The 22,705-nt window shown below is 43.1% G+C and overlaps 1 protein-coding gene and 1 pseudogene across 1 annotated transcript; both read left to right on the forward strand.

Annotated features, from left to right (window-relative positions):
- The first annotated feature begins 4,076 nt into the window (after positions 1-4,076).
- LOC133932918 (crystallin J1B-like) lies at positions 4,077-11,300 on the forward strand (annotated as a pseudogene).
- Positions 11,301-13,522: 2,222 nt separating this feature from the next.
- sh3glb1a (SH3-domain GRB2-like endophilin B1a) lies at positions 13,523-22,060 on the forward strand. Its single transcript, XM_062379581.1, has 9 exons — positions 13,523-13,711; positions 14,071-14,212; positions 14,876-15,004; positions 15,764-15,897; positions 16,261-16,353; positions 18,116-18,205; positions 18,954-19,054; positions 19,507-19,738; positions 20,882-22,060. The coding sequence occupies exons 1-9, from the start codon at positions 13,649-13,651 to the stop codon at positions 20,987-20,989; spliced, it is 1,092 nt and encodes a 363-aa protein (XP_062235565.1). The 5' UTR covers positions 13,523-13,648; the 3' UTR covers positions 20,990-22,060.
- The last annotated feature ends 645 nt before the right edge of the window (positions 22,061-22,705 follow it).

A 22,705-nucleotide genomic window follows, 5' to 3' on the forward strand; every position in this document is an offset into this window, starting at 1 on the left:
AAGACAGTTGAACAAATCAACTCAACCTCATTTAACTGCTTTTGGATATGAACTGAAATCTGGAGATCCTGCGGACACTCTCCAGAGGGGCTGTATTCCTGATTTTCCCTCTAGATCGATCAAGTTTCTATCTATCTATCGATCTGAATGCAAATCACAGACTGAGCTCCTCAGGACTTTCTTGGGACATTCTCTGGCCAGTCCCCAAGGAAAAATACTACACAGTGTCCATGTGAGAACACAGCTGGAGATCCTCCTGAGAATTCACCACGAGAAAGTGCGTGTGATGATAATGCGACAGACACACAAATTAAACAGAATTATTCACCTGAACTCACTGAAAATGTTTGTGTCATTTTGAACACATCTTCCTCCATAAGTCAGGTCTGAAAAAAATGCTTCTGTCTCTGATTTTAACAATTGGTTTTACATAAATTACTGATGTGTTTATTTAATGATATATTGTAAGGTGTCCTTGGGTCAGTGAAATACATTTTCTTATTATCATTATTATCATTATTATTATTACTATTAGTAGTAGTAATAATAATATCATTCTTATCAATACAGCCTACAGTGCTTCACTTGACAAGATAAAAGAACAACATGGAAAAACGAATAAATCAATTAATCACAAGCAGATAAAATAATCATAGTGAACACGGACGTGCAACAAATCAGCAGTGATTATAGCATCACACAATGTACTGATAAAAGCAGGCCGTTATAATTGTATTGCAAAATGCATGCATCACAAGTCAGGAAACGTATGCACCAGAAATCCAATATGGGAACATGAATAAAATTACCTATACAGTCCGAGTGCTGCTAATCCCATCACCAGTGTCACATGAAGATGTATGAATAAAGTATGAGCAGAGAAGATGGGAGAGAAGAAGCAGAAACCTTCCAGACTCGTTTCTGTTTTATACATGGAAATAAGATCCGCAGGGTTTGAGATGTGCAGAGGACGGAGAGAAGAAGCTGCATACAAAGAAAGTATGCCAATGAATCTCTCGGAGTGCATTCACATACAGTGGGTGAACACAGGCCTGTGCAAACAATACTGTGAAGATTACTCTCCGGCATTTGCGGTTGTAAACACTCGCGTTGTCCTGAATTCCTCACTCTCCATCTTCCCCTCTTCATATTTGCGCGGTTGGATTTGGACGGATGTCAGAGGAGTGGGGTTTTGTATGTCCACACAAACACTGGTGAGAGAATGGGAGGCCTGAGCTTGTGCGGTTCACCGTGTGAGCCTGCAGCTTTGTCCTCCGCTGGCCGCACACCGGATGCCATGGCTGGCATAGCATGGATGACAGGAGAGGTGGCTCGTGGCCGGACGCTGGCATACCTCTCGGCACCCTTCTCCTGTTACAGCTTCCTCTCCCGGACTGGAAAGATGGCCATGGTAATTAAGAACATTCCTCCGATTGATACGGCACACACAAACACACACACACACACACACACACACACACGCATGCATGTACAGTACAATCTCAAGGACTGAGGATGCTTCATCACAACATCTCAGTTCCACACATACATGAACTGCTCACTGATTCCTCTTTAAATAGCCTCATCGCAAAATGGCCCCAACTCATCTCATCCAGAGTTGCTGTAATCTCCTCCAGGACCCCATCGATACACAGAAGAATGATTTGCAGCATATCTGGGTTACTTCATCTGGAATGTGACCAGCAGTGGAAAGTAACGACCAACCGTGTGAGCGTCCAAGATTATGTCTGGGCACATATGGCAGATGTGATCGCACTGCCAGGATTTTTTTCCCCTTCTTTTTCAATGCCAAAGCGCATTATTGAAGTGGTTCAGTGATCAAATAAGATTGGTTCAGTGAAGATAATGGAAAACAAGCACTGAAAAAGAGGGCAAAAGATTTAAATGTGATAATGTATAACAGTGTCTTTAAGGAAACGCTAAGACTTCCAGCAGAAGAATAGAAGATTCGTTTTTTGTGATCTTCAAAGCACCTGTTTTTCTCCTGTTTACACATATTTGCCAAATTAGCTTCAAATATGAATGTATTGCATCATGTTTTTCAAAGTTACATCAGCCATTTGAAAATGAGGATGCGGTGATGTGAATAGTTACCTTCCAGGTTGTTAGATTATAAAACTGTGGGCAGATGTCATATCAGTTTAACCTGTTAATATCACAGGGTGCATCCAAATGTAAAGTCAAGTGACAACACAGAGTATTGCAGCTTTCAGACACTGAAGTCTGGACATTCTCCTGAAATCTTCCAGAGGGGTTGCATGCGAGAATTCAAATGTCAGAGTCAGGTGATATAAATATAAATACAAAATGTGTTCACGTTCGAAAAATGGCAGAATAAAGAATGCTGACAGCAGACATTGCTTTCCCAAATGGCAATGCACAAAGGAAACTGAGCTGCTCACAGCTCAAAGAAAACTATTAGAGTCTACTGGCATCTGTGGGTTACTAGCAGCAGTGCTAAGCTACATGCTAACATCTGCATGCAAATTAGAACATGAATGTCTGAACCACACATTGTCCATCAATCCACTTTAATAGTTACTGAGACATTTTAACAGACTGAGACCGATATGAGAACCAGTTGATGATGCACAAGGAAAAGTAATTGGGATTCGTCCTCTGGGGACCTCATGGTTAGACACGTATTAATTACAATAGGCGGTGAGATATTTCCGTTTCGAGCAAGTCAAACGAACAACTGGTCGACCTTTGCCATCCCCAGGGAGATGGGGCTGGATCAAGATGATCGTACCACCAACAGTTACCAGAACTTTGCCAGATTTAGCACCAGCTACCAGTGTAGCGTCTCCACCGTGTCCCTCCACACATCTCATCAGCTCCCCCCCTCCCCGAAACAAATAAAATTCACAGGCACTGCCAAATTGTCATCGCTCCATCAATACCCCCCCCCCCCCCCCCCCCGCAGCTCTGCCGGGCTGTGATTTAACGAGCGTCTCCCTCGCCCGTTGTGTCACTCGATCCGGGGGAAGGCAGCGGATCTGTTTGTGCAGCTCATGTGTCCTCTCTGTGAAGGACATGTCTTCTCCCGGAAGAATTATCTCTCAGCTGGACTTTTTATTTCAATGTTCCACGTGTTCATCAACAGGCCAAGACGGAGACAATTAATACCTACTCATTTGTGACATCTCAGTACAATAGATTTTCTTGAGTAGAACTTGGATAAATACCGTCGGTCTGTTACTCAGATTCAAATCCACAGCCACAACCCAGATGTAACAACGCGGAGGACCATAGCAGCTGCTCTTCATTGTGATCTAACAGCTATTATCTGACCCTGCCCTTAAAGCACGCTCTTTTGCTGGATTAGGAGGCAAGAAGAAAAATCAATGGGCTGGGATCCTCATGAGAGGCCGGGGATAAGTGGAGGCTGGCCAGGCCTTGCTGGGTTTCATCAGAGCTGGAGGGGGATCAGCTGGGGAACTGTCTGGGTGGAGGCGTTGGAGCGGGGAGAACACGGACAATCAAAATGGCCGAGGGAATTCTTCATTGTGCAGTCATTTGCCCTCTGGTGCTGTGGAACGATGGTGCTCGATTCAAAATTCTTTAGTGACCATATTCACACAGCGGCCATCTTCCGCACATCAGGCTGACCGAGGAACCTCACACACTGTTAAGAACTGAATAATGATTGTACTGCTGTGACTCAGGGTTTAAAAAACACAGGGAATCAGACAAACTGTTTTCATTACACAGTCCCGAACTGAACAGCGACTAACAAGACACAGGATAATTCAAATCTGGATTCCTTGTCCATTTGTTTGTTGGCTCATCAAACCGGCCCTGACAGTTGAACTCAGTCTGATGACTCCTACCCCATGAAATAAATCAAGTCACCTCATGTCTCAAGCTGCAGTGTCAAAACTGACCCACCATTTACCGCTGACACTTTGTTGATGAAATGTCTTTAAAACCTACTTTGCTAATTGGTCCTGTGTTCTCACCTCCTCCTGGGCCTCCTCCAAAAAACGCCCTGCGTGTGCTTATCACGGGCCTGATGGTGCCCCCCCCCCCCCCCCCCGTCTCCACCCCATAAAGAAACCGACACGGCTTTATAAAACATTTTCAAGTGGATGCTACAAGTTGAAGTCGAGGCTCCGAGCTGACGATAAACAAGTCTGCGTTTTGTTCGTCGGCACTCGAGGACTTCGAGGACTTCCAAGGTATGAAAGCATGAAATTACAGCCAAATGTTCCCTCTGTGAGACGAATACATTATCTCATCTTTTTACCAGATGTCAGGTCATTGAATAAATGTGGTGTTGCGTAACAATTGTAGGCTGAAACGAAATAAATGATTTAGAGCAAGAGGAGGGCAGCACTGACTCCACAATAAGAATTTCATTATGGAATAGAAAAACATAATTACTAATTAGTTGTGTTATCAATTTGAACACTGAGAAGAGCATTTTAAACCATTTCCAACAATAATTATAAGCTTTGTTTTCATTAATGAAAATTAGAGCTTTTGTAATTTGCCAACAAAATTTCTGTTTTAATTTAGGGTGGAAGGGGGTTAGCTCATTAGTTTGTGTGTGTGTGTGTGTGTGTGTGTGTGTGTGTGTGTGTGTGTGTGTGTGTGTGTGTGTGTGTGCGTGTGTGTGTGTGTGTGTGTTTGTGTGTGTAAGCAGATGGCCTTAAGTGTGTCGGACAGGGCCACGGGGGCCATCATCGGGGCAGCAGTGGCAGATGCAGCAGGTAAGATAAACTGTGAATTCAGTTACAATACAACAACAACACATACTGAGTTAATTACAGCAACAGGACAAATCCGCCTCAGTCAGTCTTCCTGTAGGATCCAGTGCAGTCAATTTGAAAACACCATGAATTTTCAAAAGCGTTAGTCGTTGTTTTTTCTTCAGTCGTGACCAGAAACATCATCAGTTCCATAATAGCAAAACGTGTGGGTGCTGATAAAACACAAGGGGCGGGGCCATAACTTGTGCAAGTCGACCGGTTATGAAAGCAGAGTTTCTGTAGCTGCTGTGACAAACCTGAATGAACCAAGAGGAACTTTTCTTTAACTTCCACAAAGTACTGGAAGTACTCAAAGTTTTTTTACTGAAGTTAAAATAGAAATAAATGGAAAAATTGTTCTCCACCACCGGCATTAATACATCCCCGCTCCACTCTTACAACAACTACTCAAAGTACTTTACACCACAGGCGACATCCATCCATTCGCACACACATTGACACCGTAGCCTACGCTTTTTTCCATTCATCCATTCACACACAGCTCAACATGTTATTGTTTGTTTGGAGCCATGACTCTGCTCCAGCATAACACACAATCCCCCCCACCCCCCCCACCCCACCCCCGCTCCATGCTATCTACTATCGACAGACTGTATGTACAGTAGGTCATGTCAAACACATCAGGAAAAAGAAAACTATTGAATGTTCCACCATTTCCTTCTGTGTGTGTGTGTGTGTGTGTGTGCGTGCCCCTCGCCCATACAGCCCAGCCCATGCACTGGATCTACAATCCAGACAGGCTCAGGGACGTTCTGTCTGATCTGGAGCCGTGTCCCGAGTTCAGGCCTCAGTCAGCGAACCCTTTCTACCTCAGGACAACTGGAGAGCAGACGTGCTACGGGGACCAGGCGTTTGTCCTGCTCGAGTCACTGAGTCGGTGCGGAGGTACCGAAATCCACCCAGACAGCCAGAGACTGTGCATGTTGATATAGATGTTGTATTTAGATGTATTTTACTTTTTGTAATTTTATCCATGTCCCATCCACTTACATAGAGAAGGCAAGTTTTATCTCTACTGCAGCCAGAAACTACATGGTGATCCAGATACTTTGGTATCTCTTTAAGGGAGCAGGTCATACAGTCTATACAGCATTTACACTGATGAGAATGTTTTATGAAATCAGTCCTGCTCTCAAACTGAAAGTCCAAGCCCTTGAATATAGACAGGAAAGAGAAACCATAGCGACTTGCTTCCAAACATTTATCTTTTCCTCGTGTTTTATTCCTCACCTCAACAAGCTCTACAAACATAGCCCGTGTAGCAACATTGTTGTGGCCCAGATTTGGCCTCCATTCCACATCCAGCCCACATGCCACATAGAATGGTGGCACCAAGGTGGTCCACTCTGGCTTGCCAGATCTGGGCCACAAAACCATAGCAATACCACATGTCAACCCAAATTAGTATTGTGCTATTTGATCCACATTCACAATGTACCACGTAGCAAATTCAGGTTAATATCCATTTTGTCTGGGCCATAAGAAGAAGCGTTGCATCATTGCCTGAAGTTGCCCACACGCTATGTGAGATAGGTTTTACCTCCTCATGCCCTGGAAGACCACAAACCTCTTCCTGTCTCCTTCCTGTAAAACAATGTGTTTAGAGACATCAACATACAATGTGACGGTCTTCCTGCTCTTATTTAATTATGGCTGTTACAGTCGTCTACAGCATCCATCTTAGTGAGCCTAATGCGCTCTATGGATGTTTTACTGAATCCGGGGGGCAGTTGCGAAACCAGCAGCGTGACGTTCGATGCTGCTGGTGAAGCCGCATGATTGATTTCTGACACAGTGCATCCTGTGTTGGCAGATGTCGACGTGGACGACTTGACCAAGCGCATCTACAAGTTCTTCGGTGCAGGAACCGTGTATGACCTGCCTCTCAATGACCCTTACAGGAAGAAAGGAGGTACAGTACCTGTCCATCAAACCACATGACATGCCGAGTATTAAGATAAGATATGATAATCCTTCATCAGTCCCACAGCGGGGACCAAAGAAGACAGAAAAAAGCTTAAAATGATGTGAGTGACTCTGTTACTGTCTATAACAGAATGATTTTCCTGTCTGCCAGTGGGAAACTCCCTCTCCATAAAAATATTCCATACAGTCAGACTTCCCTGTCCAAGCTGCTGACCAGCGCTGTGGATATTTTTTACCGTCAGGATATCATATAAATACAGAGCTGTTATAAAATACCATAACAGCACAGGGCACCTTTGGGTGCAGTAAACTGCAGGCAGCTTTATGTCTGCGTTGGGTCATCATCATGGACAGTGAAAGTCTTCATGAGTGAAGAGGCAGAGGGAAGAGAAACGTCAATGTCCCATTCGGTCCTGCAGCCAAACTCCCCATATAATCTGTCAATACGGATGAAGCTGTTAAACCAGTCAATAAATAGTGCAACATAAAATATCTGTTATTTCAATTTGTCAGGTCCCAAAGCCGTGCTGCCCATCGATGGCCCGTGGAGGAACAGCAGCCTGAAGGCTTTCATCAGGAACGTGGACGCTGGCAAAGCGGAAACTGGTACAGACCATAAGAACAGAACATGAAAACTACATGAACAAGTCTGTCATGCCCTGACATCGGGACGTGAGAGACGCTCAGTCATTCAGATGAGTGCAGTTCCTCAATTAAAATAAAAACAAATATTTTGCACCTCCACCTGGTTATTGGGAGAAACTGCACATAATTATAAATGAAGGAAAAGCCACAGATTAAAATCTCAACTCCACTGTATTTTAAGAGTATTCAATTACCTGTGTTTGGTTTAAATCAGCATGAGGACATCTGTGATGCACTATGAAAGAAGCAAACTCCTATTGGCTGTAAGAGCAAGTGTTGTGGACCATTATAAATTCAGACAAAATATAAATTCTTCAGTGAGGCAATGACAATTTAGGAATATAACAACTGACAATCGACATCATCAGTCATATGATTGCATATATACTGTATATTGTGCATATATGTATTATTTGAAATATATGGTTGCAATTCAAGAACAAGTTAATTAGAATTTTTCCTCACTTTTCCCTCATTTTTTCTTATATTTAAAGTCACACACTGGACTCCATAGTTATGAACAGTCTTATGATCTTCCTACTGAAGCAGTCGCACATCTTAAAACTGTCTTAAAGTTGTTGCATAATGTCTGCATACGTGTGTGTTTTTTGAGGCTGTGAAGTGGACTGTCAGATGGACGGCGTCACTAAGCTGGCTCCAGTGGTGGCCATGTTCGCCGGGCGGCCTGAGATGCTGGAGAAAGTGGAGAAAGCCACACGGGTCACGCAGAACGACGACATGTGTGTGGCTGTGACTCTGGCCGCAGCGAGGTAAGAGTCACGGCCGTCTCACAAACTATGTCTGAACAGCAAAAATACAGTGGTTACACTGAAGGTGAAAGAGCTGCTGGGTCTGAATCTGTGGAAACTGAGAAATGAGACAAACCCTTTGTCTGTCTGGCTTTATTAGGATTTTGGAGCATTTCATTCTGAATGGTCCAGATCCCAATGCTCTGGACGCAGTTCTGGCTCAGATGAATGACCCAAAGAGACAGAACCCTCAGGAGCTGGACCGGGCCGTCATCGGTAAGGAACATGTGTCTTTAAAAGCTGCTTTGATCTGAATTTCTTAGCTCGATACTTAACTACAAATTAAAAAAATGTTAAACTTGGTAGGACCTCTAAACCTGAAAGTTGTTGTCTGTGGGGCTCCGCATTCGGACACTTGAGGCAAACTGCAACTGCCGGAGCTTCTGGTCCAGACCATGGCTGAATGTTGTCTTCATGCTCTCTCTCCATTTCATACTTACACTGTTCTGTCCGTAAATGCAAAAAATGCACAAAGCTGTTGTTTTTGCATTTCTGTTTTTCTGCCAACAAACAAATGAGATGGAATGAGATCTATTAATCTGTGTTGTCATGTAACAGGAAAAGAAAAGTGAGCTGAAGGTCATCGACTCTTGTCTGTAGCCGAGTAATGATGATATAATATGATAATGAATAATAATGATAATGACATATTTATACGATAACAATCGTGATGAGCCTGGTATCCATCCTCCCATCTCTTGGCAAAATCTGAGGATTTTTATTGAAGTGAAAGTTATGTCTTCCATCATGGTGGGTTTTGTGTGAGGTCTTAGGATCTATGATATGTTTGTTTTTATTCTTCTCTTGTTGTTGCTTATAACAAACAGAGGGAGAGGTGGACAAAACACAGAGCTCATAAACCAGCAGGTCTTATGGGAAATGTGGAAAAAACACAAGGAGCTCGCTCTGTGCAGGAGGATTTTTATCTTTAAAAACATTTTTACAAAAGTTATCTTTTGGAAACCGAAACACCCTGTTTCAATCTAGATGGGAAAGACAGCTGGTGTGTGTTTTGACAGCAGGCATCTCAAAAATCATGAAAACATCTGGCAGCAACACTTATGATCAAATTACAGTAAAAGAAATACTAATGCATAAAGGCATGAGGATTTGTATTTATTTTAATTTATAATTTGATTTAACTTCAAACCCATTAAGCCATTTAATAATCCAATGAAATTAATTCAAGGATGACAACTTTTGTTTTAGTGCTTTCGTTTGTCAGTCATTGTATTTTGGTTTATGTGTCATTTAATATATACAGGTATAAAGGTAATTTACTGTATTTTTAAGGCATTTACACTTCTTCTAGAATAACTGTAAAATAATGTAGTCAATTTCTGTTATTGTATTTGTCTTTGTCTCTCTCCTTGTGTCTCTGCCAAAGCACAACTCCACCAGGTGAAGGAGAACCTGGGGAAGACGTCCCAGCAGCTCATACCTGCTGTGTTCACAAACACATGAGGTGAGTCCAGTCAGTGGCAGCAGCATGTTGACGTGGCACACAGCCTGCGTGGCCTCTCCTTTAAGGTAGATCCTTTGGGTTTTTGATCTCCTAACTTAATGGTCTCCCTCCTCCTTCCTCTTCATCCCTCCTCCCCTGCTGAGGATCGGTGTCTCAGGTTTTACGAGGTCGAAAGCCTGAGACACCTGATGTGCACATGAAGAAGAGATCTGCTCTCCAGATCTGTTCAAATGCAGCCTGGTGGTTTTACTATTTCCGCCGAGGAGGTTATGTTTTTCATCTGCATTTGTCTGTTACTTAGCAAGATCGTGCAACAGTTACAGGATGGATTCCCATGAAAGGGCGTGGGGGTGCAGGGCTTTTTTCAGCCACTGTGCATCAACAAATATGGCTGAAACCTGCAACTACCCCCAATGTGTAGCTGAGAAACGTAAAGTGGCTCCAGCTTTGTGGCTTGTTTTAAACGAAAGGGCCTGTTGGGTCTTGGCAGAGGTATATGTTCTATTGAGTGCAACTCTAGTTTTGTATGGATCACTTCTTACTCAAACTTGAACAGGTTTGACCCTCTGATCTGTCTCTGTATCGTTTCTCTCACCCTGCTCTACTGATTCTGAATCTGTTCTTGTCCAAGTTTTGCCCGATGCGTTCCAGGGAGCGCTACACGGAGTCCTGACGCTGACCCAGCTGGATGAAGCGGTCAGGGACACCATGCGCTGCGGGGGATGCACCGCCAGCCGAGCCTCCTTCATAGGAGCCTGTTTAGGGGCACAGGTACTGTGGGGGCGTGGGGCTGCGAGGCAAACACTCGGATGGATGGATAGATGAATGGATGGAGGGAGGGAGGGAGGGAGGGAGGGAGGGAGGGAGGGATGGATCCTTCAACTTATAGTGATCCCAAACTGGAAAAAATCTATTACATTCTATTACACCAGGCACATAACACACATAAACATTTTAAGATTGTCTATAAAGGCCAGTCATTAAAAAACATTATGTTTTGCATGTCGCCACCTACAATACCAAATACTGACACAAACAAGTTGTGAGTTTTATTTCTTTTATAGTAGTGCACCAACTGGGTTCCAATATGATTCCCACTGTTGACTCTTTCTTTACCAGTTGCAACACACTAGTCCTCATATTCAGTCACATCAGGGAGCCACATGCTTCCCTGCAGTTTGGGTGAGAGCAGCGCATGAAAGTTCACCATCTTGCATGTTGTCGTCTTCGGTCGCGGATGTGTGTTTGATAAGTTCGACAGTGAGCTGATGTGGTTGAAATAAAAAAACTTGTGTGGTGCTTTCAGATCGGTCTCCAGGGAATCCCAGAGTCTTGGCTGAAGAGGACGTTCAGATATCCGCGGCTGCTGGAGTTGGCCGAGAACGTGGTCCAGAAAAAGTCAGCAGATGCAGTTTAGCTTTTGAATCGACTCAAACAAACCCTGTCGATGATTTTTCTTTCAAAGCTATTTTAAGAGACTTTGCTGTATTGCAGTTCTTTGACACGGCAGCTCATGACAGTCTCATTTTAAAGTCTTGGACTGAATGAAACTTGAAACTTCTGTTTGCTTTGTCAAAGGCGCTTCATGCAGGAAAGTGTGTTTTTCGTGTTGTGATGAGGACACGAGACACATTTGTCTAAAACAGCTGCATTGTATGACAAACATTTTTTAAAAATGAATAAAGAACTTTTGAATGCTTCCATTATCTTTTCTTTGCTGCAGAGTGGACTTAAAGGATTTCCCTGCATTACCTTGTGGAGATTCAGTTTTCTGCAGTCAGGTTTCATCAGGTTTCCTTCTTCTCTTCCCCTTGAGTACTTTGTGAGATTGTGAAGCGAAAGAGCAGACACCAGATTTACTCCTGCAACATATTCCTTCCTCATAGGAGCTGTTCTGCCTCCCGAAAAGTGCTGACTTCCATATTTATGTGTTTCAAGCAGCCGCCCCAACACTTCTGACAGTCCGCCAAGTGTGAAGCAGCCAGGGCCTAAATATCTTTGTAACAGAGTGGTTATAAAAGTGCAGCGTGCGGGCTACCGTCGGTGTCCCTCTGCTGCTTTTACAGCTTGACTCGTTGACAATGATGAACAGAAAGAGGTTCACGCTGTAGATGAACTTCTTTACACGTCGTTTTGGCAATGCACCGAGAATTCATGTGTGTCTCAGCCGTGCATCCTCAACGCGGAGCAGGGAGGCTGCAAACGCTCACAGAGGGAGAGTCATTTGACTTCTCCCTCGGCCCGACTTCCTCCCACACAGCAGGTAGCAGCGGCCGTCTGGCATAATGACAACCAGACCTGAAGAGTGTTTTTGTTTTTCCCAAATCTGCCAAAGTCCACTTCCTCAAGACGTTTGCGGAGGAAGAGGAGATGGTTGCAAAATATATTACGGCGTGGAAATATGCACTTGCCGTTGTGTCGCCGTTGCTCATCAGCACAGAACAAGTCAAAAAAGATTACAGGTCAAACTGTTTTCTACAGTCACTATGGGAAGAGTTTCAGACAGTCTGTGCACTGTGTAGGCACCCGACTTGCATCGTACTGGTATAAAATAATATTTTGAAGTAGGGGTCCTGAAACTACCTCTTCTTCCTGTCATCCATGATTGCCTCGCTTACACCAGTTTGTGTCTCTACCCATCCAAGAAAGACTGACAGTATTGGGGCAGATGAGCCTCCTATCTCCCTCTCCACATAGAGGTGATGCATTATTATAAAAACTAAATGGTGACATGTACCCTTTTTGATGGGAATCTGCAAGTGTTGGGTCAATGTTAACATTTTATATTTACAGGTGTCAACATTACATTTAGAAATGACAGGTAAAGGGTAAGCTGGTTATAACCAGTATAACCAGTGTTTATTCTAGGCTTGAATGTAGTATAACCATCTGCTGTGTGAAAATAAGTGTTATTATATATCCAGAGGAATGGATGTCGATGGATGAATGTGTATCTAACACACACACACACTTACACACACACACAGACACACACACAAACACATACACACACACATACACACACATACACACACACAAACACATACACATTCCCTGGTCAAGACTGTAACAGAGGGCAGAGGCACGCAGACACAATAATACATGCATGGTGCCATCCATCACAGTGACAGCAACAGTAACTTGAAATTTCTATTTTAAAAGCTATATTTGTTTGATACCTTCGTATCTTTCAATAAAAGAACATGTGCTTTGAATTCAGAACTGAACTGTATTCTGTTTGTAGTTTTTATCATCTTATTGACAGCTACAAAAGTGTTGCTATAGTGTAAAGACCAGTTGTTAAAACTGCCACTTGAACTGCTGCAGAAAACATAATAAATGTTTCACTTACTTCTAGGTCAGATTTATTGTTGTTTTTTTTGTCTATTTCTATTTTTAGTCCTTGTATTTAAAAAATATATATACAAAGGAATAACAAATAACGTTGACTGCACATGTAAAGCATAATATATATACATATAGAATAAAAACATAAAGACAAGAAATATAAACATCTGTATTGAAATATGCATGGATGGGGGGAGATGACGAATTAATAAATAAAAATCCAGTTTGTTGGTTGGAAAGTTTTAATATTTCCATTTGACACTTGAACGCAACAGAAGAGCGTTGGAAGCAAAGTGGAGCAAGAGAGAAATCTCCAACCAACTTTCGTCAGCGAAAACCAAACACCAGCTGTTTGTGGGACAGTCGACTGGAATAAATGGCGACACTTTTGCTCAAACCTATTTTGTGTCGTTTGACTTCAGATTTATTGTTAATAACTTAAAGATAAAGCTCTTATTTGTGATTTATTACCTAAACTCCGGTGATTTTCGTCAGAACCGGGCTGAGACGTCACCATCTTGTCGGTGTAGTATCTTTGCTGGAACAGCTGGGTGGACCTCCGTCTAAACTCTGCGTCGCTGGTATTAAGTGTGGGGATGGCTGACGGGCTGTGAGACAGACTAGCTGCTGGAGTTTAGTGTTCGTTTCCCCGCTGCGCCATGGACTTCAACGTTAAGCGGCTCGCCGCGGACGCCGGTACTTTCCTGAGCCGGGCGGTGCAGGTACGTTCGCCCGCTTGGTCCGTTTGGCTAAACAACATTAGCTGCTAGCTTGGCTAGCGTTAGCTCAACTTTTTGCTCAACTGCTAACTTGGCTGCTGTGGTGTAGATGAGAGGGAATGTGACCTGCTGGGGTCAACACCTTCATAGTGTAGGGCTGTGTTAATGGTGCCCGCTACATGTCAGTGTGTTTCATAGTTGTCCATCACATCTTCCGGAGCAGGCCGCAGGAAGCAGCAGCAGCAGCATTAGCATCTGCATTAGCATCTGCATTAGCATCTGCAGCAGCCGGGCGGACAACCCCCCTCCTGGCTGCTATCCCCCCCGTGTTCACACTCTAACCCAGTGTTTTTCTGTGTCAGTTCACAGAGGAGAAGCTAGGCCAGGCTGAGAAGACCGAGTTGGACGCTCATCTGGAGAACCTGCTGGTCCGAGCTGAGACCACCAAGCAATGGACGGAGAGGATCATGAAGCAGACAGAGATCCTCCTGCAGCCCAACCCGAGTAAGAGCCACACTTCTGACAGAACACACCCCGACGTACTGGACTCCTCCGGGCAGGTGGAGGCCCGTAGCTGCACAAACCCTGCACACAGAGCTGTCGAATTAACGCATCACAAGACTGACCCACCCACACGTCACCACAGCAAATGCATGAGTTGACAATGAGCTGTTCTGGGAAATCAGACCAATGAGATGATTCTAGACAATACAGGCCTAACTGAAGAGCGTGTCACTGTCCTATAAACGCCTTCATTTAGCATGGGCCACATAGAAGTGCTTGTTTAACATGTGTCAGGAGGCAGGGTGTCTGTGAAGTGTGTGAGCTCAGCTGCGCATCCTCCAGTTCACATCATGATGCCACATCATAGCACAACAAACACACAGACCAGCTGTAACAATCCTGGAGGAAGTAACCCTGGTTTTAATCAAGTTTATCTATGTTCATACACCCCATGGCTCAGACATGCTGTTTGCAAATGTCCACGTCTTTCCACGTGATGTGACGAGGTGAAACAAATCCCATCAGGTGTGACGGAGAAGTCGTCGGGCTCATTGGGAAAGCTAATCCTTGCCGACCCGCTGTCCCAAATTCAGTGTCTGCATGTGGCTCCCTCACTGTAGTCTTGTGACTTTCTAATTGAGTTTTCCTGTCGTTAAACCCCAGATCTACGGCTCGAAGAATTTGTCTATGAGAAACTGGAGAAAAAAGCCCCGACGCGGGTGAACAATCACGAGCTGCTGGGCCAGTCCATGATCGAGTCTGGAAATGAGTTTGGTCCTGGAACCGCCTACGGTGAGTGACACACTGAGTGCTCGGGTTGAGTTTTAAAATCCACTAAGGTGAGATGAGACAAAGCAGTTTCAATAGCCAACTGTATTATAGAACAAATACAAATGGCGAAAAATAAGTTGCTGTATAGTATTCCAGTACTTATACTCCTAACTTGAATAAAGACCATATTATAGTACATGGAGAAGCTTAAAACATTTAGATTCTATGACTTTGAATAGCATAATTACCTGCAGTGGTTTCCCCTCTGTCTGTAAATCATGTTTTTCCACATGCTGTTGCCTTTTTCTAATTCCTCATTTACACCAAAACTAGAAGGTAGATATGGCTTTTTTTTAAACGCAGGCAAAACAACTGAAAAAGGTGATAGACTCCTTTCCCAGAATCAGTAGACACCATGCTGAGCAACTGTTCATGGCTGTTTACGCGCCAATGCCTGGAAGGTCAGTGTGCATCATAACATCACACCGAGGCTGCAGCATCAGCATCAAAATAAAGAAGAAGAAGAAGAAGAAGAAATGGAAACTATTGTTTTACCCAGGTGTCATGTTTCCATCAGAGCTGATAAAAACCCATGTCTACTGCAGAGTAATTTGACCCAGTAATGAAAGTTGATAAACAGATGTTAGTGTTTTTTTTTGACCAGTGGATGCTTCACATTGAAGAGCAGCTTTTTGAACTGATCCTTTTGCTACTGAATGGTCTTGTTTCCGGTGTTGTCCCGGGGGGGTCATGCTTTGTTTGTGCTGCTCATCCTTTCAGGGAATGCTCTGACAAAATGTGGAGAGACGGAGAAGCAGCTTGGCGGAGCAGAGCGGGAGCTCATCCACAGTGCCGCCATCAACTTCCTGACACCTTTCAGAAACTTTCTAGAGGGCGACTTCAAAACCATCCTGGTGAGTTTGACTCTTTATGGCATGTTCGTAACCTGATTGACATGTCACTGGACTTTGAGCTTTTATTTTGTACTAATTCCCAACAGTTAACAGATATCATACTGGACTTTGTACAGGATCTTGAGTTGAGTCTCAAAGCTGCTCTTTATTGTTGTATATGTATCTTAACACGAAAGCTCCATCAGATCATCAGGATTATCCCCTTCTTTAACTGATGCTGTACAGTTAGTTTGATGAGGTCATTTTGAACACAAGTGTGTTTATCATCCATTTCACGCTCTGCTCTCATCAGCATGAGAAGTGTGACAGTGTTTGGTGCCTGGTGCAGGAGTCGTGTCTCATTGCTCTGTGGTTTGTGTCCAGAAAGAAAGAAAGCTACTGCAGGTGAAACGCCTGGATCTGGATGCAGCCAAGACGAGGGTAAAGAAAGCCAGGATGTCTGACGCAAGAGCCGTGGTACGTACACACACACACACACACACACACACACACACGCATCATCATCAATGGAACACGTTCATTGTTTTGCACCTAGATTTTATTGAGTCGTTATTAATAACCAGATTTTGTGAATTCTGCTTTCTCTTAAATCATTAGCCCACGTATTTTCAGTAAGAAAAGGTGTCAGTCACATCCTCTTTCTCTCGAACTCAGATCTGACACACCAAGTTACTCAACATAACAACTGCCATTTTATCTCAAAGGACCTCAACCCAGTCCCATGAGCCACTTCCCTTTTTCATGTCTCAGTTTTCTGCACCTTTGTTTGTCTTTGTTTTTCAAACCGAACATTATTTGTAAGTTAACGTTGATGACGGTGTGCTATTCCAGTTGTTATGTGTTAGGGAGACACAATCATCTCTGTTGCACTATGCTGAGCTCAGTGTTTCTTGTTGTGCTGATCTGTCAGTTTTAAATTACACATGAATTCTCAAAACATCATTCTAGATACTGTTAAAACCTTTACTTTGTTAAAAGTTGCAGGTAGTAAGTCATGTTTATTCCATTCAACAACTCTGTTGTGAGACAGAAAACACATTTTCCTAAACCATCTGATCAAGACAATAGTGTTGATAATGTTGGCAATAATCACATTTGGACGTGTTTTCTGACTATAGTGGCATAATATAGGCGTACATTTGTATATGTCTTTATAGCATTATAACATCTCAGTGGAGTATTCCACAAGAAACAAAAGATCCCAGAACAAATGACCTTAATCTCCTTCCCTCTCTAAAAAACTATTATCACTGTATGGCACATTAAGAGCTAAGTTATCCCTGCAGTCTTATGGTGTGTTTAATCTCCCCAAGCCAATGTGTTCAGTCAATAGTGTTTGAGGAAAAGCACACTAAAAACACAGAAAAGTGTCTCCTGAATTCAGGACCTGTAAACAGTGGTTTCTGCTTTAATCTCTGTTTGAAGGATCTTGACGGTTTGATGTTTTATGTACAACAATGTTATAGTCCCACTACCTCCTCCAACGTGTAGTTCTGTCACACAGACACACACACAAACACACAGAGCAAGGTTGTGTTGTGTGCAGCAGCTGTAGCTCTAACTACTGTGTCACTGTTTTTAAAACACAAAGCAGCAGATGTGAGCAGAGGAAGTGACAGAGGTGAGTGGAATGTTGGAGCCATCTTTGAAACGACACACACACTCAAACCCACCCACACACACACAAACCCACACCCACACAAATAAACCCACACCCACACACACAACCCCACCGATGCTAGTGTCAGCAGCTGTCTCTTTCTCTTCCATGACACACACACTTTCGGAGCCGATTTTCAAAAAGTCCTACACCCTCTGGAGAGTCCGTCCTCCTCACCTCTCTGAGGCTCTAATGTAAACACAGTGGAGCTCAGGACAGTGGGGACATTGTCACTCTCGGCTCCGGGCCGTTATATTTATCGAATCACAACAAGCCATTGTTCCACCGGGACTCACATTGAATCCTTTGGCTCAATATGAGGAAAAGGAAATGTCATGTTCAGTTGTTGTGTTCTCCTCCCTGTTTTTTTCCTCGCAACGTTTCTTGTTATCTCAGTTGTATTTCTCATTTTTATTTAATTTGGGTATGTTTTTTGCTGCATATGAATTCCATCTCATGTCATACTTGATGCCCAGATACCAATTCCTTTTGTTTTGTGGTTAAATGATTTGCTAAAACTATCCTAAGAGACTTTTTTCTTGGGTTCATCTCTCCCAGGCCGAGCAGGAGCTGAGGATGACCCAGAGTGAGTTCGACCGGCAGGCAGAGATCACCCGGCTGCTGCTGGAGGGCGTCAGCAGCACACATGTATGTAGCCTCTTAGCCCGGCACAGATTCCAGGTGGACATATGTTGTCGAATACGATTCTCTCTTTCTCAGGATTCCTCCTTAATCGTCATCTAGTCAATTAACAAATTATACCAATTGATGTGGTCAGGTTTTGGCAGAAAGAACTGACTTGTCATCTCGGGCAACACCAAATACTTTAAGTGAAAAAACAACTGAAGTTAGAACTGCACCTTCAGAATATTCAATGCAGACTTTCTGTTTAAGAAAATGCTACCTAGCTTTTCTCAGACTTATAATTAAAGTATAGTGTTTATATTTTTCTGCAGATGCGCCTCTTTTTTTTACCAGCAGAAGACAAGTTAGATGTCTTGTAAATAATAATATGTATGTGGTCACAGCCATGGATTATCTGCCTGCAGTTTCCCCCTGTTTCCAGTCTTTATGCTAAGCTAAGATAATTGTACGCTCGCCTCATTGCTCAAAATGTCAAACTATTCCTCTTACAAAGCTCCTTATATTCCCACAAGCTTGGTTGTACTTCTTTACGACTTAACTGATCGCTGAGACTAAAAGTAATAACTAACTAATAAGTAAATTGATTACTCATTAACACATTGGTTACGTGTACTTGTTATGGTTTTAAACATAGAAACAAATGGAACCTGAGAGAATTGAAATACTAAAGATATGTTAAATTCTTTCTTTGATTAAACATGTTCAAAAACTGATATGAGTATAACTCCCACCTCTGCTCGTGGATTTCCAGGCACACCAACTACGCTGCTTGAATGACTTTGTGGAGGCTCAGACTACGTACTACGCACAGTGTTACCAGTACATGGTGGATCTCCAAAAGCAGCTGGGCAGGTAAAATACAACCGGACAAGCTCCAACGCACTATCACGTCTCACTGACAGTTCTCACAAAACATCAGCTGGCAGTTTTTATTAGCACAAAACGGGTCATGTCATTTAGAGGAAGCCAGTTCAGGGTCACGCAAACCTCACCTGAAAACCTCAACTTGATCTACATTCATTTGGAGGAGAAACGTAAACACTCTCAGTTCAGATGTAAATTGTTTCCTTCTGAAATGCTTCAATTATCCAACATGTTTTGAGAGGCTCTGTGAGGGAAAAAACAAGTGTTTGCATGTTTAGAATATTTACTGTAATAAACCCAAAGCGGGAAATGATGAATGTCTCCTGTAGTGAAACCTCCACAGGGAGAGCTACTGTCCCGTGTACCTGCCGATGTTCACACTGAAGAACACTCAGCTCTGTGTCAACCTGCGCTCATCGTCTTCCTCTCCCTTCCACCAGTTTCCCCTCGTCATTCTCCAACAACAACCAGTTGTCGGGCGGGGCCAGCATCTCGGTGCCCACCATCGCGGTGTCGTCGGCCTCCTTGCCCAGCGTGTCCGGGGGCCACGGCAGCTCTGCGGTGTCGGGCGGATTCAACGAGTTGCGCAGCTCCAACGGCAGCCGCAAAGCCAGAGTCCTGTACGACTACGACGCTGCCAGCAGCAGCGAGCTGTCCCTGCTGGCCGATGAGGTGATTCTGACTCGACAGCTCTTCTCCTACAGCTTATTATTTACTATCCACAGGGGGGAAATCTTGATGTAAAATGTTAATATAATATCAGGTTTTATATACAGGATAGATTATAGTATTCAGATACCAACATTAAGAAGCTTAATTTAATTCCGAACTGAAAGTGATATGCGTCAGTTTTCCCTGAGCGTCTCCCTGCTGCAGCAGCCGTGGAGCAGTTCCTGCACCGTGGAACATAAGCCCCTTCCTTTCCTGGAAAGAGCTCCCGACATCGAGCCTGTGGTTAACTAACAATGATTCAGCATTACTCCTTCACTGAAATATACACACAGTCAGAAAACTTCTCTGGTTTTCTCTCACATTTCACTAGCCCACTTTGATAATAATAGAATTTCAAACTACTAAGCGCTTCAGAAATGAGCTTATGAAGTTGAAGAACACTACATTAAAGAGTTGTTTTGTCAGTTCCCTTTTTAATTGAACGCAGATGATCCTGAACCTATTTAAAAATAAACTGTATAATTAGAGATGTTCTGATACCATTTCTCTCTCCGATCACCAGTTCTGAAACCTCGACTTTGTATATTGGCCGATACCAAGTTCTGTTCAGATACCAGTGCATTTAAAAAGAAATAAAGCGTAATCCCCTTTCCACTGCTCAGAAAATCCACTAACACATTTGTCTGCAATGGGCATGGATACAATCTGCGTTCACTCCCAAATGACTCTGCAGTAAACTCTGTTTCCTTTTATCGGCTCCAGCTCCAACAGGCAGGGAAGGAAACATGATACCCGGCCAACAAAAAAAAAAACTTTTGGCAGTCTAGATACTGTCGCTGCATTTTTTTCTGTGCGATTTTATGAAGCACATTGAAATTACAAGTGTGGGTTCACAAATGGCGATTTTGATTTATTTATTTGTTCAAACAGCCAACAGGAAGTGATATCCAGGAAAAGAACCCTGCAGATTTATCTGGGTGAAACTAATACTCTAAAAGACGTGGTATCAGATCAGTACATTGAGAAGCGTACTCGCCAATGTCCCGACCCTGGATTTTGTCAGTATTGGGGGCAGTTCTATATCGGAACGTCTCTATTATAAATGTTAATTCTGTAAATTAAACGCTGTATCCGTCTTTCCAGGTGATCACAGTCAGCAGCGTCCCGGGCATGGATTCCGATTGGCTGATGGGGGAGCGAGGCAGCCAGAAGGGCAAAGTGCCGATCACCTACCTGGAGCTGCTTAACTGAGCCCACATTGTGATCCCATATTTATCTCGTGATGCGGGAGACAGGCCTCACTTTCTCCTCCATTGCAGTCATTTTTACAATGAGTTTTATTCGTGTGAAAAGAAGATGGGAGTCTCGCTTTTAGACGACTCGAGCTGGAATGAAATCATCTGAGCGAGGGGGAAGGAAACGGACCCATTCCCTGACGTGTTTGTAAGCAACTGCAGTACATTTCTAAAGCCTGCTTCCATGCCTTTGTGTTTGATGCCATGCAATCTGCGACATGTACCAGAGCATCCCCCAAACTTTAACTCTTTAAAAACAATGTTTTGTTTACAATATTTTATGCCTAAATGGTCATTTTTATTTTCCCATGTAGAGAAACAGTAGGTAAAATTCTAAAGGCATAAAAAAGCACTTCAGTTGGAAGTGGAGAGAGTGACGCTGATTATTTTAAAGACTTATTTTATGATTGATGGTCTCATGGTGCACTATCTCTTACGGTTATCCCCTGAGTATGAACAGATCTTTTTTTAGCAGTTTCATATGTGTTTTGTGTCAGCTTTATTCACATGAAGCCTTACTGCACAGTGAGTCACGCACTGTTCCTTTAGCCACGTGGAAGTTAATGAAAGTCACATGTCTTCCACGATATGAAGTGTTTTGTAACAAAGGATCAGTCTAAAACCATTAGCTTTATTAGCAGCGACACCAGCAGTATTGAAACTCATCCCAGTCTCCTCTCTGTATTTGGAAATACACTTTTCAACATTTATCCGCTCTCCGATCAAATGATTCATTAATGAATTGTTCATACGCACACAATTTGTGATGTGTTTGGGGCCTCAAGCTGTGCGTTTGCTCTAAATTAATTATTTTTGACTGTCATCATCATACACCAGTTCATCAGTTTCCCCCTGAACCATCATTTCAACGCCACATTAAAAAACAATTCCTGTTACATTCTGGGAGATTTACGTTTATTACTATACGGCTGCTTTTTGTTATGTGTGTAACTGATAAAAAGACAAGCATACAATTGTAAAATAAATATGCAATATTGTGCAGTTAAATAAAAAAATATCACTTAAAGGTTGCAAGAGTTCATTTCTTCTTGTAATTGCACATTCACTTCCAGTGCCCAACTTTGAGCATTGCTGTTCATGGTCTGAACCACTGGGAGGCAGAACAGGCAACACGATCAGTGTGTGTGTTCTGTGACATTCACTTGGTTCATACTATGAGTCTTATTTGATTGAACCAGTGTCAGTGATTTGGCAGAATCACTTCAGACTGAGACGATGAAGAGTGATGAAGACACCTGCTCATGTCTCATGCATGACTGTCCAGGCCAAACCGCTCGGTGGAAAAATGACTGGTACAGATACATTTCATAACAGACAAATTAAATGACATACACAACCCATCTGCGCTTTAGTCATGTTATTACCTATTACAACTATTTGGACCTAAATAGGGTTTTCCCAATGTTGCTTTACAAAATTAGGAAAAGGGGAAATACAATTTTTAAATAGGTTGTATATGTCCGATCTCAATAATAAACTAAAGATCTTCAACAAAAGGTTTGGATTTAGTATCATGAGGTAAACACTGTGAACAAATGAGACAAGTGGAGAGAAATCGTTTAACACAAGCAGCTCCCTGCTCCAGGCCAAACTTTCCAGACATTGTTTAACATGAAGTCAATGGACAGGATCATGCCGGGAAGAGGAAGAT

The sequence above is a fragment of the Platichthys flesus genome, chromosome 21 (genome assembly GCF_949316205.1).
Source record: "Platichthys flesus chromosome 21, fPlaFle2.1, whole genome shotgun sequence".
NCBI lineage: Eukaryota > Metazoa > Chordata > Actinopteri > Pleuronectiformes > Pleuronectidae > Platichthys > Platichthys flesus.